The 18,724-nt window shown below is 34.8% G+C and overlaps 1 protein-coding gene across 1 annotated transcript; it reads right to left on the bottom strand.

The window, feature by feature from the left end:
• LOC107647487 (DExH-box ATP-dependent RNA helicase DExH17) lies at nt 1,117-10,088 on the bottom strand. The gene is made up of 29 exons (XM_021104964.1): nt 9,937-10,088; nt 9,183-9,259; nt 8,693-8,876; nt 8,244-8,405; nt 7,617-7,854; nt 7,483-7,519; nt 7,342-7,388; nt 7,092-7,129; nt 6,934-6,955; nt 6,601-6,813; nt 6,327-6,483; nt 6,181-6,232; nt 5,545-5,616; nt 5,367-5,416; nt 5,138-5,255; nt 4,994-5,057; nt 4,792-4,875; nt 4,575-4,700; nt 4,288-4,484; nt 4,017-4,205; nt 3,654-3,905; nt 3,524-3,573; nt 3,344-3,361; nt 2,820-2,899; nt 2,522-2,720; nt 2,368-2,405; nt 1,934-2,290; nt 1,563-1,852; nt 1,117-1,455 (listed from the first exon to the last, which is right to left on the bottom strand). The coding sequence occupies exons 2-29, from the start codon at nt 9,248-9,250 to the stop codon at nt 1,267-1,269; spliced, it is 3,591 nt and encodes a 1,196-aa protein (XP_020960623.1). The 5' UTR covers nt 9,251-9,259; nt 9,937-10,088; the 3' UTR covers nt 1,117-1,266.

Here is an 18,724-nt window from a genome sequence, read left to right as displayed (position 1 = left end):
AATCCAAACAAACATAAAGATCATTTAAAAAAATATATTTTTTAAAAATAATGCCCAAACACACTCTAAGTTATTGTGAATACTAACTAAATATAAGAATAAATCATCTTAATTTTTTTTTCTTTGTGATGTTTTCAATATTTTTTTTATTATACAGCATCTTCTCTCACATGTCTTTTTTTTGTTCCATTTAAAACGTATGCTTCGCAACATCAATTGAGAAAATAAAATTGAAAAAATCTATTTCTACTGAATTTTGGATTTGCCTAAGTATTTATGATACTACGAAACTAGGTTTTAGTAACCATGTAGTTTTGAGGTGATACTTGGAGAAAGTAACAACTTGATTTTCGGTGAACCACGTTAACCTGGTTCTGATTATTATGATCCTCCAAAGTCGTATCTTGGTGTGGGCTATGTAAGAGGATTGGGACATTGTTGAGTCACTTCTTATTGGACCGTGTAACGACTAACGAGCAAAAAATGCTTGTAGATGATGATGTGTTTAGGTGTTTGAGTGACACTTGTGTCTGTTCTCTTTTCATAGCCTACAGTGAAAATACGAAGTTTCAGTTTTTGTCTCTATAAATGTATGATTAATTTATACTGTTAAAACTTAAAAGTTTTAATGACATTTGAGTTTTTGTTTTATATTGGATCAAATAGAATGCATTCAGTTAGGCCTATAATAAACCTGTCCCTTCGTAGCTTTCTTAGGTTAGGATTAAGATTTGTCTTCCACGTTAGAATTAGGAATTTGACAAAAGCGAACAAAATAAAGTCTTCCATGATTTAAAAAAAAAATAAACAAAGATGCTACGAAAGGACAGGTTTATAGGTCCAACTGAATGCATTCTATTTGACCCAATATAATACAAAAAACTCAGTGCCATTAAAACATAACAGTATAATTAATCCTAAATTAAAGAAAATAAAAAACTGAAATTTGCAATGTTTTTAACTGTAAAATATGAAAGAAAACAGAAATAACAGACACAGGTGTCACTCATACACCTAAACCACATTGTTCTATAAGTATGGATATTTTTCTTTTTTCATCCACACCATAGACATTCTCGTATATTTAAGCAAAATGTAAAAGTAAAGATATGATACTGAAGCAGAAGGTAACGTTTTGTATACGATTTCAAAATAAAGTGGTCGATATGATTTACTTCTGTGCCTCGGATAGTTTTCCTACGTAAAACTAAAGGTTAGTTCGACGAGTCGAAGTTCCTTACTGCGGTACTATCAGCAGTCATCATATCATAGAAATGAAAACACACTTTTGAACCCAAGATATGACTCTGCTTCCTTCATTTGGCATGCAGTTTCCAAAGTACAGGACTGTCTTGCTTCACTTAAACTAGACTTCACTTCCTTTGATTCTCCAGAAGAGCAGTGCTGCTTCTTGCCACCCTCTTCAAAGTATGCGGAGTCCAGTAACCTTTTTTTCTTCAACATCAAAACACTATCAGTTAGCACAAAATTGAAAGGTCAAATGTAACTGGTGCCTGACACAGCAATTTATGACTCTATCTATGTTGATTTGTCATGTTTACCTCAGTATCAACTTGAACACCGGATGCATATTTTTCCGCTTCAACACTTCCCATAAATGAATTGAGAATGCTATCAGTGACCATGTCTGATGGATTTCTCTCTGTTGCAATACCAAGAGCAGCGTTCAGATGATTCTTCGAGAATAATTCTGTTTTCCAGATTACTGACTCCAGGCAATCAGGCTTATTAATCTGTGGAAAATTGTTAGATTTTCTCAATATATGGTCAAAAACTGTTTCTTCAGTTGGCATTGCATATGTTCTTGCTTCGGAATCAGGGAGGAAAACACCTACAGGAATAGAAAGGAAACAATGCTAACTCAACATAAGAAAAATACTGATTGTTAAATTGCATGCTAGTTAAGGTCTACCTGTTTCAACTATGTGGTTCATATCATTTGAGCTACCAGCTGAGTTTTGGTCATTTGAAGTGAGTTTAAGGTTGGCATCATTGCATTCTAACCTACTGGGATCTGCAGGAAAATTAGTCTGATTTGTTTGAGGGACTTTTGCTGTGTCAGCATCATCCAGAACAAGTATGTCGTGACTGATGGCAGGTCTCTTCTCACGAGCATGATTTCTTGTAAGGACATCCAGTGGTGGACAGCGAATATTATCCAATGCAGCTAGGAGAGAAAAGTTTCTGGCCTTCTCGCGTATGTGGTCAAATACTGTTTTCTCAGTGATAATTTTGCAGTCATCATCTTCAACCTCAAGAGCATGCCCACCTTCAACACCGAACAAGTAAAGGGAAGAATGCTTTTGACAATCGTAAAAGAAAATAACATTGTCTCTTGAGTAGTACCTTCTTCTATCTCTTCATCCAAGAGTTTGAAACTTGGACTGCAACAGGTAGTCATTTATACAAAAGCTATTAGGTCTTTCAACAAGGATACTAGAGATATAGATTTGAAGAAAAAAATATCTTATGTCAGACATTTCAAGGAAAGATGACCAACATGGAATTATCTTCCTCCTTATCCTTGTTCAGAGTGGATAGCTTCTTCATTGGTATATCAGCTATAGTGATGTTGTCGTCTTCTATGACGTAAACCTCCTCGGGTGGAGGAAGAAAACCCTGCTTCTTGTTTCTTTTCGAAGGAACAACTGAAATTCCCGCTTTCACCATGTGAAGCTTTTCGTGAACATCAATGCCAACTGTATGTGGATATTAAAGTATCGAGTTATAAATTTCACAATTCAAATAAAATTATTGGAGAAAACTTACAATTCAGATAAATATTAAGCACATCTTACTATACTCCTCATATACAAAATCAGCCTTGATAGTCTGATTCCCTTGTGTGACAGGCACAAGAATTGTTGCACAGTACGGGCTTGAGCATGAAATAAGCAATAATCTTAGCTTAAAGTTTGTGTAGGGGACTCAGAACATAAACGGTAGGTAGTAGAAAGCAGTTAACTATTGGTAGTTACTTATATTTGAGTGTTTAACCATCTTTCTTGAGGTTGAAGATGATGAATGCAAAATCATCACCAACAAAACAAATAGTAGGCATCATCATCACCATATATGAGGTCAGTGAGTAGGATATGACACTGACACTGTGCTTTAAACCTGGATGTAAAAATGTTTCCAAGGTTTTTTATAAATAAAATGAATGCTTATTATATAAGAATTCATTTCATAAGGGTAATCTTTTCTTTCAGTTTTACACTGAAAATCCTTCATATGTCTATGGGTGAGTGGGTGTTCTAGAACACTCCACACGTCATTTGTTTTCTGTCCAGAATAACAGTCAAGGATTTAGTTTACGTACCTGGAAAATTGATCCACCCTGCAGCAGTAATTTTACGACCATTAAACTCTGATTAGACGAGGAACAAACTATTTGTACTCACAGGTTACCAAAACACATTGGAATCAAAAGCATCAATGACTCATTTCATAGAATTTTCTTATGTGGTTCACACTGATAATCATGAAAAGTCACCATCACCTTATTTTTTCATGAAAAAGAATGGTGTTGCCCTCCTCCAAACCAACAATCTGTGAGAAAAAAGTTTCACATGCTTATTTTAATTATTAGATTCTAGAACTCCTTTGGGGGAATCATTCAATAAACACACCATATCAGCATAATGTCGTTTAACTGACTGGGTTGTCTGTGATATCCTAGTCAACGTTACTACTAGCTTGAACTTTCCTTGTCTATTGCTTTCAGTTTCTGCAAGCTTAATTTCAACTTTTGGAGGTAGTGACAGTAGAGAATCTTTAATATGATTTCCAAATGGGTACTTTCGACCAGTTACTATCTCTATTCTTCTTGGATCAGCTTCAGCAAGGGCCTCAAATGATTTAATTCCCATTGAATTTAGTGCCTGAAATGAACATCTCAACAAGCAAATCATGCACTAAAAGGAAAGTCCACAAGTACCAGACACTATTATATTAATTAAGACAACACCAAAATAAAAATCAATACATATTACCTTTGCCGTAACCATCCCAATTCCAGGCAATTGTTTCAACAGGTATGGACTGTCATCCCAAAGTTTCTGATCAAGTGATTTGGCTAGAAGAGCTGAATTCACAGCTCCTTTGTAATTATGTTTGAAAATAAAATATTCTTTCATGCATTTTGCAATTCTACATCCATTTGAGCATATAGAATTCATATCCTGTAGCATCAAATTTGCTTAATAACTGGGGTTTAACTTTTGTAGGTCTGTAGCACAACATGCAGGAATTAAAATCTCACACCTGAATTAGAGATAGATCATGAACTGAAGGATCACCAGTTAAGCAGTCATTTGCCAAAATAAATATCTTTTCTTCTCTTGTTTGAATGCGTTTTTTCTTTTTCCCTCTATCTCCAAGAATATGAAAGCGAAGCCGTCCATCTTTATCAGCATTGATCTCATTTAAGAGCTTCTTCTCATTGCGTCTTAGCTGTATCCCTTCATTTTACGGGTACAACACTATATCAATACTTAATGAAGAAACATATTTGCATTAGACACTAAAACAGTTAATGAGAATATCCGCACAAGCAATTTCTTCTGCAGAGCAAATAACATGAAGTGCATCTTCTAGACAGCAGTTTTCAGGTGTCCTCATTATCTGTTTCATAGTATCAAATCTCAAATAATACTTTGTCATTAGCCTCCCAGGATCTGCAGTAGAAAAGGAAATATCAGCAACCAGTTTGGATTCTAATTTCTGTAAATATAGCATGATAATAAATTATACTTGAAGATAACATACCTAATGGGCTCAAGAGGAAACCATCTTCATCAATCTCTACCATTTGGTGCTGAGATAACTCGTTAACTTTCTTAACACAAATATCTAACATAACATAGCTTCAATAATTAATGAAGGGAAATAGGAGGAAAACAAAAACCTTGGAGAAAGAGAGGGATAAAAATAGAAAGCTATAAGCTCAACTGCAGGACAACAATTGCACCTTGAACATGCTTCACTAAACGATCACCAGAAATTCCTTTCTTAATTGAATAGTTCTCAGGGTTCTGCTTGCAGATAAAAATTTTCATCAGACCAAATTGGAGAAACTCCAAGATAAATCTAAAAGACATTCTAAATTACATACCTTTTTCATTCTAACATACAAGTATGAGCATTGCAACCACTCAATTGCTTTTGTAATATCAGTTACTGTCAGTTGAACTATTTCCGCAAGTAAATGTTCCGTCACACATGGAAGCAATCTATTTGAAGAAAATATCATAATGAGAAACCACCGTAAATTCCGTGTGTTTACATAACAGGATCAACATGGCCATCATATCCTTCTTCAACTTAGAAAGAGGCTGCCTTACTGTGATTCCACTACTTCACATCCATTTAAGAGATTCTCATATAAATGAACCTGAAATAAAAAGAGTAAATTGAATTTTGGGAGAGTAAAAGTGAAAAAAGCATTATATAGGACTGATATCTCAAAGGATTAAGAGGAGGAGGACAGTAAAAAATGCATGCGAATGTAGCTCGGTTCACCGTTTCCCTCCTTGTCATGATTATAACCAAGCCTGTATCATCAAATGGTGGTCGCCCTGCCCTTCCACACATCTGTGCAATAAAATTTTACCCCAAATGTTATATTAGCAATCCAATAATGGGACAACATAACACTGAAAAATCTTCAAGAATTGACTTCCCCACCCTTACCATTTCTGGTAGCCAGTGAGATTGCATAAATAGAAAAAGGTAAAGATATCTTCTGGCTGTATCTGTTTGTGTTTTTCAAGTGCAACGATTATATGTCTGAGAAGACTCTATTATAAATGACTTTCTGAAACCAGCTACTAGTTGACATGTATAGATAGATATATGTTATTCGCTTCATTATTTAAAATATGAAATTATTGGTCGTTTTGACAGGATAAATTCACTAAAATCTTATGCACATCTTAACCTATCCCATATAGTTAGTGACTAAATAAAATCTTGAAAATCACAACAAATCCTGCATTGCAGGGAACAAATGACAAGTCCTTACTTCTATGATGATGACGTGTATAAGTGGTTCAAATTAAGGAGAATCGATACTGCTGAAATTAATTTGTATGCATTGCCATTTTTTAATATTATACACAGATAAGCCAAAATTATCAGAAATGTTAAGAAACAAACCTGCAATATTGTGGAGCGGTCATATTCCATATAGAGACCCTTTTCCTTGTTGCTGGACATAGTTAGATTTCATTAAATTTCTTGGGGAAAAAAATGCATCAATGAAGTGCATATTTCCATTTTTCAAAGAAAAACTGTAGTCATACAAGTGCTGTGTTGATTTAATAACAACTGTATGTGCTGGGAGGTTGATTCCATGGGCTAGTGTATTTGTGGTACAAAGTACTTGAATGTCACCCTTGAGAAAAAGGCCTTCCACAAGATTGCGATCTTTGTGGCAAAGCCCACCATTGTGATAACCAACTATATGTGAAGCAATTTCTAAATGTCAGACTTCTACTGTTAGTTTTCATGCATGGAACTGAATTGCTTTTTAGTATGATTGTTGTATCCAAAACAAGGTGCAGACTTCTGGCATACCCCCATAAAGAATATATGATTGCATTTGCTTGTCACTGCATGACAGAGAAGCCTCCCTCAGGCGATCTTGCTGCTCTCTGTTCCTAATAAATGGATTTGTCTGACCAAAAGTCATGACTATTTGAGAGAGTCGCTGAGCTGCTTCTTGTGCTCCTTTTCTCGTTGAACAAAATATAAGCGCAGATTTTCCTCTTGAGTATTGCATTAGAATATCTAAATGAGATTAAAAAAAGAATGATAATTCTTTACCTTGTACAGAGATGTCAACAGCAGAAAACAAGTTACGAACTAAAACAAATTTGTTAAGCAGTAGGCTGAAGTATGCTTCCTTACCAAAAATATAGTTTTGAAGGCGCTGCATGGAAGTATAAACAATAAAACTTAGAAACAGTGATAAGTTTATTTGGTTCAACGATTTCTTTTAAAATAGCACAGCACAGAGCAAACATTGAAGATTGATGTCATCTGAATTGTGTCAACTGGAAACAAACCTTCTCAAATAGAAAGTCATTCTTGGCTGGGGCATAGCCTGCACAAATTTAATAGTACAACAAATTTGCACTTGTCAAAATAACCTCAATGATTATGAGCCAAGACAATAACCACTATACATCACTTTTCCTAAAGAAAAACATATCTAAGTATCCAACTTCACTGTATAGATATGATAATATGATATGAAAAATACAGAACTGATAAAAAGTAAATTTATAGATGGCTACATTCTTTTTATTTGCATACCAAATACTTTGGTTGTCAGCTTTACTGGCCTCATTTCTTCCCCAAATCTGTGAGTATTCAAAAGAAAATAGTATTTTCTCTGGGTATTGCCTTTCAACATTATGCAACACACTATCTTATGGATGTGGTGGTAAAACCTACCTTTTAATCCCTTGCTCAGGAACCTTAATCCACTCAGCTGCAACAGTATGTATATTATGTTAAAATTTTCCAACTTTTACGTTTACATATTATATTCGTAACTCTTGTGATGAAATCAATTAAAACAAAATTACCTAGATCCTCAATATTTGGAATTGTGGCCGACACAGCAACCAAGCGCACCTGAGCAAGAGGATTTAGTTTCATTTTTGGATTGCAAGAAACGATCTTTATTCTACTAACAATCGCTTCCAACGCTGCTCCACGTGGATCATTCAACAGATGGACTTCATCAATAAGTAGAAGTGCGATGTCACTGAAAAAGCTTAAGCCACCACCTTCTATCCCATAACGTGACACTGCATCAAATTTCTATTCATACGAAAGGAAGTCAACTTCACCACTTGATAGCTGATATCTAGTGAACTATAAATATTCAGTTACCCTACTGCTTGTGCGTGTGTGAATATAACTCTGCAACGATCCCAACTAAAGTTAACCAATACCAGGGAAAAGACCATGAAATGACATTATTTTTGAAAAGCCAATGAGGGAATCCTACCTTATGACACAAGAGTTAACTTCTCCAGTTCAGTTTTTCATCTCGTTCTTTTGGTTGTGGGGACAATATTAAAATACTTAAATCCAAGATAATATTGAGATCTATATCCATTTAATATTTTAAAGAAGAAAAGGCAAAGAAAGCTATAGAATGCGTGGTCTTGCACCTGGGTTTATATAACTTGCATTGACATACTGACCTCAGGAGTAGTCAGAATAATATCTGCCTCGTGAATGTTCCTTGAAGTGTAAGATTCACTATCTCCAGTGAGCTCCAGGCAATTTATTCCCCATGGACCAAACTTGCGATTCCACTCACGGAGCTTCTCTTGTACTAAAGCCTTAGATGGGGCAATATAGACCTTGAAACAAAATATGAAATCATTGTTGCAGTAATTAGTTACGGAAATGACACTGTCGAAATGTTTAAAGTTGTAAACTTCATTATGATTCACCATGTGCGAAAGCTTGGCCCAATGTTTATGTTACAGCACAACAGGTTTTTTTTTTTTTTTTGAAGAATTTGGAAAATGGTGCAAATATGATAGGAGTCTTCTTCTCTTGCACAAATTAAATTACTCCTCACAAGGATTGCCATGATAAAGGTTTTCATTATTCACTGCTGATGCCCTTCAGGAAAGGAACTTACTGTTTTAAGGGACCCCTTTGAATGTATGAATCTTCCATCTGCAGAAATGAACCTGGAGAGAAGCCTCAAAACGCAAAGCTCAAATAGCACTGTTTTTCCACTCCCAGTTGGGGCCGAGATGACCATGTTTGCATCAGAGTGGAAACAGATAGGAAAGCATTCACTCTGAAGTGAATTAAAATACCTGCACTCCATTTAACATGAAAGCTCTTTATAGTAATCAAGAAAGCAAACCTTATGAGATCACTTCAGGTTCCGCTTATGTCTTAATCCTAGACAATCAGAGCTTTGAAAGTGTATGGGGAAATCACAACATTTTATGTCATGTCAGAAATAAATTATGATCACATTTCTTTATCAAACCATGAATGATGGTCAAATGTGAAATACCACTGGCAATGATCAAATCAAAATGTAGGAGCTAAAGCTTCATAGTATATGAACTTATGTTCAACAACGTGTATCCTTCATATAGAAAAAAACACAATACCTGAAACTAAAACAAGAACGAAAAGGTGCTGGCAAATCGAACACCGACTTCAAAGAATATGTGTCCATGACAAAACGCTGAAGACAAACATAAGTTGAGGGAGGGGAAAAAAAGAGAGCATTAGTATAAAATATAGAGACATACATAATTAAAGTAACATAACAATTCCAATATTGTAATATTGGATTACATATCACCAATATTTATAACAGCTAATATTCAGCCAGTAGTGATATACAGTAAACATGCCAAAATTAGAGCAATATCGGGGGGGAAAATAGCGAGACAAAAGTCAACTCGAAAAACGTGAGAGAGAAAAATATCCAACCATTTCTGAGAAACCTAAAAATTTACATAAGATCCATTTTTAGAAATTATATTCAAATTGAATCCCATACTAAGTTACTAACGGATAACTAACGAGAAAATATTTTTAAAAAAAAAGTCAATCGTGAAACGTAAATGCATGCCAGCAGAAACCAAGGGAGAAAAGTAAATGACACGAGTCGAAGAATATGATGAATCCAATTCATAATCTGGAATTATTCACTGTTCTAGGATACAGAGTCCATCGTAATCGTAATTTGCCCAAAAAGAAAATGGAAGATCGTGGATTTTGAGATCATACAGCATTGAAGTAAACAGCGGAATGCAAATTATGACATGAAAGCAACAAAGGAAAGGAGAAATGAGGTGCACGAAAAAGAAAAATTAAACAAACAAACAAAAAAAACAGGGCAAAGAAAAACGATACTAGTTTTGTTCCTCAAGTTGAGAGGCAATAGGTTGCTCAATTTCGCGTTCTTGTGTGCGTTTCCGAAGTGAGGAAGTGGAAGGAACGGAGGAAAATCAGAGAGGAAGAACCGAAGAAGATTGATTCAACGAGCAAAATGCAGAACTAAACGAAGTCGAAAAGAAGTGGTATTTACTATTTATACCTCTGGTGAAGTCCTCTTGGCGGGATCACAACGGAACTTGTTCTCCCTGGCTCCTGCTCTATTTTATTTTTCCTTTTCTTTTTTCTTTAAAAAAAATATAACATTTAATTTTCACCGGGATAATCTAAAAGATTTTTAAGGACAATTAATTATGTTTTATTATCTTAATACATAATTTCAAAGTAGTGTTCAATTATTTGTCACAAAAAAATTCTTTTACTTTAAAAATATTATACTTTTGTCTTTTAATTAAGATTTTTAAAATTTATTCACTTATGCTTATTCTCTAACTGTAGTTTTAAAATTAGGTCCGTTAAATATAACCGAACGACTTAAATCTTTCTAAGTCCATTTTAAAAATGGAATAAAAAATATTAGAGGATAGTCAAAAGTTATTATTTTTTGTCACTAATTAATTATTAATATTTAAAAGTTAAAAAATATTAAGTGATCATTAAAATTTATTTTTTTATTATTAATTAATCATCAATTCAATTCTTTTAGTTTAGTAATCTAATAGTTTTATCTTATATTTTTAAATATTGATAGTTAATTAATGACAAAAAATAACCGAAAATAATAAATTTTGATGATTTCTTAATATTTTTCAAATTAAAAATCGTGTAATAAAAGTTTTGGATTTTACAACCATACTACATGATCAACTATCCAGTCTATCCATTCCGCTACACAATGAAACCACGTATTTGGTGTATCAAAAACAGAAAAGCTCTGCATACAAGCCATTAGGGCTTGTATGCTTTACAAGTTCATTAAGGAATAAACCCAAAAAACGCGCTGCTACACATACGTCCAATACACGCGCTATATAAGATCCCGCGTATATATAACTACCAAATTTAAAAGATTTCTTTCCTTCTTCGTTCTCCTTATTTTCAGATTTGCTCGTTCTTCTTCTCGCGCGTCTTCCCTCCTTCTTCTCGATCGTTATTTTCCCCTCTTTTCTCACTGGTATGTTCTTCGTGATTTACGTTAGTTCCTCTCTCTGCAACTCCAGCTTCGTTTTCTATTTGATTTGTTGTTTTCTGAAATCAAACTTTGAACTCGTTTTGAAGATTATGGATGATTCAACCTCAGATTGTCAGCTGAATCAGGGCGAAGTGGATTATGAATTTGAATCTAACGAAGTTCCTGAGGTTTGATTTACATATGATTACTCTGAATTTTGTTGCAGTCATTTGAATAGCATTGTGTGGCTAAATAATTCGTGAACATTGACTGTGAAACTAACACGTTAACATGAATCTGTGGATTGAATGTAATGTATTAGTTTTGGTTAATTATCTGGAATTTATAGCAGACGCTCGGGTGTAGATCAGAATTTTTTTGGGTGTATTTTTGCGATAAGTGTGGGTGTATTTACAGTTTATGACTTTTTCTGTTATGTTAGCTGAGTTGTTGTCGTTCGGGTGTATTATATCAGACATGATTGGGTGTGTTTTTAGTTTTTGACATGGTGTATTCTGTAGCTAGTGTATTTACAGTTTATGATTTTTTTTTGTTATTTTAGTTGAGTTGTTGCGGTTCGGGTGTATTATATCAGCAATGATTGGGTATATTTTTAGTTTTTGACATGGTGTATTCTGCAGCCTCTCTCTGTTGTTGATGACCAGTTTGTTCCGAAGGTTGGAATGACCTTTACCACCCTTGAAGATGCTGAAAAATTTTACAGAAACTATGCCAAGGCTGCAGGTTTTTCTACAAGAGTTCGGAGCACAAATAGGAAGGGAAACGAGATTAAGAATCAATTGATTACATGTAGCAGAGAGGAAAATGGAAATCTAAAATATCTCCGACCGAGAAGACCAATCCGACAGCCGGTTTAAACTGTCCTGCAAGAATTTATATACACACATTGAAGGATGTCAGTGCTTGGATCATTTCAAAGGTTGTGCTGGATCATTCACACCCTTGCTGTCCAAGTAAAGCAGAGATGCTCAAACAGCACAGGGAACTAAGCATGTCCATTCGTCGTACAATAGAGAATAACGAGGAGGCCGGTATTAGACCAAGCAAAACCTACCAATCATTTGTTGCGGCTGCCGGGGGTCACCGCGAGTTAAATTTTATTGAAAAGGATGTGAGGAATTACATTACGAGAGAAGTGCGGAATGTTTCTGAACAAGAAGATGCAAAGGAATTCGGAAAATATTTGTTAAGAATGAAAGAGAAGAATCAGAATTTCTTTTTTGAGCTTGAACTCGAGGAGGATCAATCGATTAAACTGACTTTTTGGGCCGATGCAAGTAGAGCTGCCTTTGAGTATTTCGGAGATGTTATTTCATTTGACACCACCTACAATACAAACAGGTAACAAACTATCCCTGTTTATGATGCTAAATTAATGTATTTTTATGAATCCGCGGCAGAGGTGTATATTGGGTGTTTTTGGGTGTATTCAAAGCATTTGTTGGGTGTATCTAATGATTTTCCATTCTGCACTATGGTAATTTGTTTCAGGTATAATTTGGTTTGTGGTTCTTTTGTCGGGGTCAATCACCACGGTCAGTCAACACTTCTCGAATGCTCTTTGATGAAAAATGAAGAAATTGAATCATTCAAATGGTTATTTCAATGTTGGCTTCGTTGCATGGGAGGAAATGCTCCGAAAGGGTTTCTCACCGATCAATGCGCATCAATGAAAAGGGCTTTAGAGGCCTGTATGCCAACAACAATTCACCGTTGGTGTATTTGGCATATCATGAAGAAGATTCCAAGCAAATTAAACGGGTACAAAGGACATGCAGAAATTGAACAAGAAATGAGCCAAGTTGTTTGGAACTCTCATAGCAAAGACTCATTTGATAGGAATTGGAATGATTTTCTCCTGAATTTTGGTCTTGTGGACAACAAGTGGCTTTCAGGTAATGTTTGTTTAAAATATGCAGCAGAGGTGTAAATTGCATATTTTTTGGGGTGTATTCATAGTGTATGTTTGGGTGTATTCTGCAGATCTCTATGAAGACCGTCATATATGGGTTCCAATCTATCTGGATCACCACATCTGGGCAGGGATGAGAAGCACACAAAGGAGCGAGAGCATGCATTCATTTTTTAACAAGTTTATTACCCGGAACAGCTCGCTTATTCAATTCGTCAAACAATACGATAATTGCCTCGGAAGCAGGGAGCAAGCAAAGAGAGAATCAGATGTTGCAGATTTTCACACGGTCATACCGTGTGCAACCAAATCCTCCATTGAAGCTCAGTTTCAAGATGTGTACACTCATCAAAAGTTTAGGGAAGTCCAAGCGCAATTCAGAGGAAAGGTGAATTGCATCACTAGATTAACGAATTCTACTCTAGGCTATTCAGTATATGAGGTTGGAGAACAAGTTTTCAGCTCAATATTCAACAAGTTTGTGGTTACTTACGACTCAGTAGCAGCCGAGGTAAAATGCCAATGTTTATTATTCGAGTCGAGAGGGATATTGTGCCGTCACGCACTAAGCGTGTTAAGCTTTGAACGAGTAAGCCAAGTGTCACCGAGATATATACTGGAACGATGGAGCAAGAAGGTAAAGAGGCGACACACACACATCAAGAGCAGCCACGACGAGCCACTGTTGGAGCCAAGAAGCAAGAGGTTTGACCAATTGGTTTTTCGTTCGCAAAATATTTGCGAATTTGCATCCGAATCTGAGGAGCTGACTGCAATTATGCACCGTGCGTACGATAACGTCATGGTTGAGATGAAATTATTGAAAGCCAAAAGGAAGGGCACATCTTCTTTATCTCACGAAGACGCCAACTTGGAATCCGTTAATGAGCTTCAAAGCCCTCCAAGGATTCGAACAAGAGGACGTCCAAAAAATAGGCTAGGTTCAAAGTTGGACAAAGAGATTGCAAATGTCATAAAGAAGAAGAAAACGAAAGCTTTAAACGAGGTAAAAGTGATGTTCTTTAAATACGTGGTGATTGAGTTTAATTTTCTCGTTAATAGTTTAGCTAATATGTGAGTTTGTTATATTCAGTTGAACCTCTTTGATGCTGCATCAGTGGTGCATTCAAATTCCAGCCAATATCAAGCACGTGTTATGAATTATCAGTTCAGGGTACCAGCAGCAGCGGATAATTCTTTGGGTGTATAGTTACAGAATATGGGTGTAAAAGCACTGTTCGTTTGGGTGTTTTTCTGAATTTTCTTGTATTTCACATTTTACATATATATACATATATATACTTCAGAACCTTATTTTTATGTTATAAAATGCTGTTTGTTTTTTTTTTTTTACAATGTTTTATGGGTTTTATGTTATAAAATACAGTTTGCATATGTATGGTATTAAGTGTTTAGGATTCAGGGTTTTAGGGATAAAGCATCAGGGGTGATAGATTTATGGGTGTATATTCAACTTTCTTTGGGTGTAAAAAATGGCAGGTTATGGGTGTATATTTTGGTTTGATGTTTTCCTTCATATTATAGTACCTGTAATTCATACATTTTAAATACAGCAGATAGAATTTAATTATTGAAAGAAATTTCACAATAAACTGCATTATAATTGTCAAATATTTACAACATGTCTTCCATTTGTTACAAACTATATAACATTTACATTAAGTAGTGTCAACATCCTGAGAATCTATCTGACAATATGGACTCAATAACAACGAGGATGGCCTGGACAGTCTGATTGCATTACTTCCCCTAATGGCTTCATCTTTGTCTAGATTCATATCATGAAATAGAATCCGGGAAGCATATTCTACTCTAAAGTGGTCCACCTCGTCCTACAGTAAAAAAGAATATTCTGTTTAATCAACCATGTTAATTGAGTAACGTAATACAGAGTTATTTAGTTTTAAACATATTTACCTGGGTCCAATTGTCCCACTCATACTTCCGCCTCTTAATGTTTGCGGGCTCAAATATCTCAAGCCACCTCAATACGTAGATAGCACAGTCATAGCTGAAAACAGAAAAATAAATTATAAATTACATATAGGAAAGTTTAATTTTCAGAGTGAAAGATTGATACCTTGTCTTTTGGCCCGAAATCTTAAGGTATGGTGCTACAATTTTCCTGTCCATGTCCTTTGATTTCAGAGGTGCTCCCCCAGCATATACTTTAATTCGTGAAATTACGTATCCCTTAAAACACAAAACAGATCAGTAATACATGAATAATTTCAATAAAAGCATACACCCAAAGGAGCTAATAGTTACACCTTATATTAAATAGAAATACACCCAACTATATATATATATACACAGAACACAGAACCAACTTACAACAAATTTATTCAGTGCAGTTCTCGCATCGGAAGGAGATTTGTTGTGTAATGGGTTGACTATATAAAAATTCCTCTTTCTTTTATCAGCGATCCATAACCACTAATGTTGTGAATAGCAAATAGGTGCAACTATATCTGAAATATGTTCAGATTGAACACTGTTTTAGTTAATTTGCCATGTAAGTAAAAAATGATAATAAGTAGTTTTAGAAATGAAAACTTACATAACGATGCGATTTTAATTTTTGAAGGTCCAAGAAGGGTATGAACATTGGGTAGTCTTCCACACTGAATGGCTTATCGTTTTTAGGCTGTAAGAATACGCCATCTGGATGATTTGCAAGGGCCATGTTCTGCAAAAATTGTGAACAACCAAATGAATCCAGAAAATACACCCAAATAAATAAACAACTGAAACCCAATTGGACATAGAAAATACACCTAAATGAATAAACAGAATACACCCAATATAAGAAAAAGAATACACCCGAAGGTATGAAGAAAATACACTCAAAATTCGTTGAAGCAACCCTTACCAAAATATCAGGGGGGAGACAGTATACTTCTTCTTGAAACCTTGGAATATTTTGTTGGTTTATGATGAAGCACATGACAGTGACAATCTAGAAAAAGATGCCGAAATTAATTTTACATCAATCAGCATTGTAGTTAATTTTGGTGATAAAAAACTTAATGTTGTTGTACTATTACCTCAGCTTCTATATGCGATTTAGGCGCGAGTGATGCAAGGTGAAATTTTGACAGAGTGTATCTATCTTGGGCTTGGAGTCTGCAGATGTCGTCAAACTCATCAGTTCTCCCATTTGAATAGGTCTTCACTCGTATAGCCCAGTGGTAGCATTTCTGTTTCATGTCAGTAGTATTTAAATTCGGCCTGACAGGAGTTTCAAACTTCTCGAAACTCTCTGTCCCACTCTCCTTTGGAATTGGATGACTTTTTTCTTTTTTTTGTCACCCCACCACTTGCAATTTTATGTACCAGATCCTCTAACTGTTCCAGCAGTTTTGGGGTTTCTGGAGTTTTTGCCCTGTGTTCATCTTGCGTTGACGCTCCCTCCTGCGTTGTTGTTTCTTCTTGGCTGGAATCAGTGAAGCCAAGGCTGAATGATGGCATCGGATCCGTTTTAGGAACGTACGATGCTGTCCGTGCCATCATCATCAACGCAGCAGCGTCTTCTAGGGCTAGATTACTGCGTGATCATGTATAACATATTATAACAATAAGAATATATAAATGATAACCAAAACATTGATATGGAGCTGGGGGAAGTGTGGGTGTGCTTTCTTCAACTTGTTGGGGGGGAGGTTCAGGAGTGTTGCACAGCACATAAAATTAATCATGACATAAAAAAAACTATTCCGGGGCAATATACACCCAAACTGTAACCTAATATACACCTAAACTGTAACCCAATATACACCCATACATTGATTTTACTCTAATGAACTTACATTTTAGATGGAGTTGGGGGAAGTGTGTGTGTGCTTTCTTGAAGTTGTTTGGGGGGGTTCAGGAGTGCTGCACGACACATAAAATTAATCATGACATAAAAAAAACTATTTAGGGGTAATATACACCCAAACTGTAACCCAATATACACCCAAACTGTAACCCAATATACACCTATACTGTAATAAAATATACACCCAAGGTGGAATTTTATTGAGTCAGTTACACCCATAGATATGAGTCAAATACACCCATATATATCAGTCAGATATCACTCAAACATGCATTAATTTACAAGGTCAAGCAACATTACAAGGTCAAGCAATATACACCCATGGACAAGCAAATATAAGAACAGTTGCAACTGTTGACTATTACAATATATCAGTTCAGAAATATACACCCAACAATTTATGCCATATACACCCAACAAATTACTCCATATATACCCACCAAACTACGGAATATACCCCTAAAAATCAGTTACCAGTAGAACTAGAACTACGTAGAACAGTGTAACATAGAACCAAGAATAACAGTAAAACCTAGAACAAGTAGAACATTATTAACTGTAAAATGAGACGTAGAAGAAGAAGAACAGTAAAACGTACAACAACGTAGAAGAACAGTAAAATCTAGTTCTTCGATTTCGAAATGTGGAATGTATACAGGATGACTAAAATAGTAACGTAACGTACCTTCAGTATTATAACTTCGTTTTTTCTGGAGATTCTCGATCGAGAGTTCTATGTTGTGTTGATGAAATTTTCGAATCTGAGCGACAAGTTGTATATCTTCGCTTTCGAATGTTTCTCGAAAATGGAACTGTTGAGTTTTCTTTGAATGGCTTTAAGAAGTAGAAGAGTGCGTCATTAAGGAGCGGTTTACGCGAAGTGCAACCGTTTGGGTAGAGCGCGTGTAAATGACGCTCCATTCAATGTTATTCACTGCGTGTGTGGAAGGATTGTGGGCTGGGGTTTGTATCACTTGTAAGGCCTTTTTGCTTGTATGTGTAGCAGGCCCGATACAAAAAAAACTTTTTAGTTATGTTGTCTTAAAAAAAATAAATTTGATTATTTTATTATGATAAATTTAATTATTTTATTATAAAAGATATGATTATTCCAATAATTAATTATTTTTACCTGTAATAATATTACAAGAATATAAATTTTTAAAATTATGGTCCACTTTATTTTAACAGTATAAATTATGCATGGCACAAAAGATTTACAAAATCAAACTACTTTTACAAAAAAAGTCGTACGTTGACAAAATTTTTTGACTAAGAAGACCAAGGTATCTGTAGATAAAAAATCAAATAATAATTAGATATTAGCATAAAAAATTATACTGATAGTTATAAAATTAACTTAAAAATTAATTTTTTTTAAAACAATTGAATCTTGATTCTAACTTTTAATTATAACATTACTATTCTCTCTAAATTATATATAATAAATAGGTTTAATTACTCTGTTGGTCCCTATATTTTCGCAAAATTTTCAATTAGGTCTCTATACCTTTTTTCCTTTTAATTGGGTCCCTGCATCAAATTTTTTTTAATTAAGTCCCTCTTGGTAGTAACTGGCTTAATTGTATAGGGACCGTACAAAAAAAAATTAGTGCAGGGGCTCAAATAAAAGGAAAAAAAAAAGTGTAGGGACTCAACTAAAAAAAAAATTAGTGCAAGGACTCAATTAAAAGGAAAAAAAGTACAGGGGCCTAATTAAAAATTTCGCAAAACTATAGATAGAGACCAACAGAGTAATTAAACCTAATAAATATTTAAAGAAAGAGAAGTAAAAATATAGATTAAAAAGATAAACGACAAAAATTTAAAACTAAATAAAAAAACTAAAAATATATGCATA

Source organism: Arachis ipaensis, chromosome B06 (assembly GCF_000816755.2).
Source record: "Arachis ipaensis cultivar K30076 chromosome B06, Araip1.1, whole genome shotgun sequence".
NCBI lineage: Eukaryota > Viridiplantae > Streptophyta > Magnoliopsida > Fabales > Fabaceae > Arachis > Arachis ipaensis.
The sequence above is the reverse complement of the archived record's forward strand: the minus strand, read 5'-3'. Positions and strand labels throughout refer to the sequence as shown.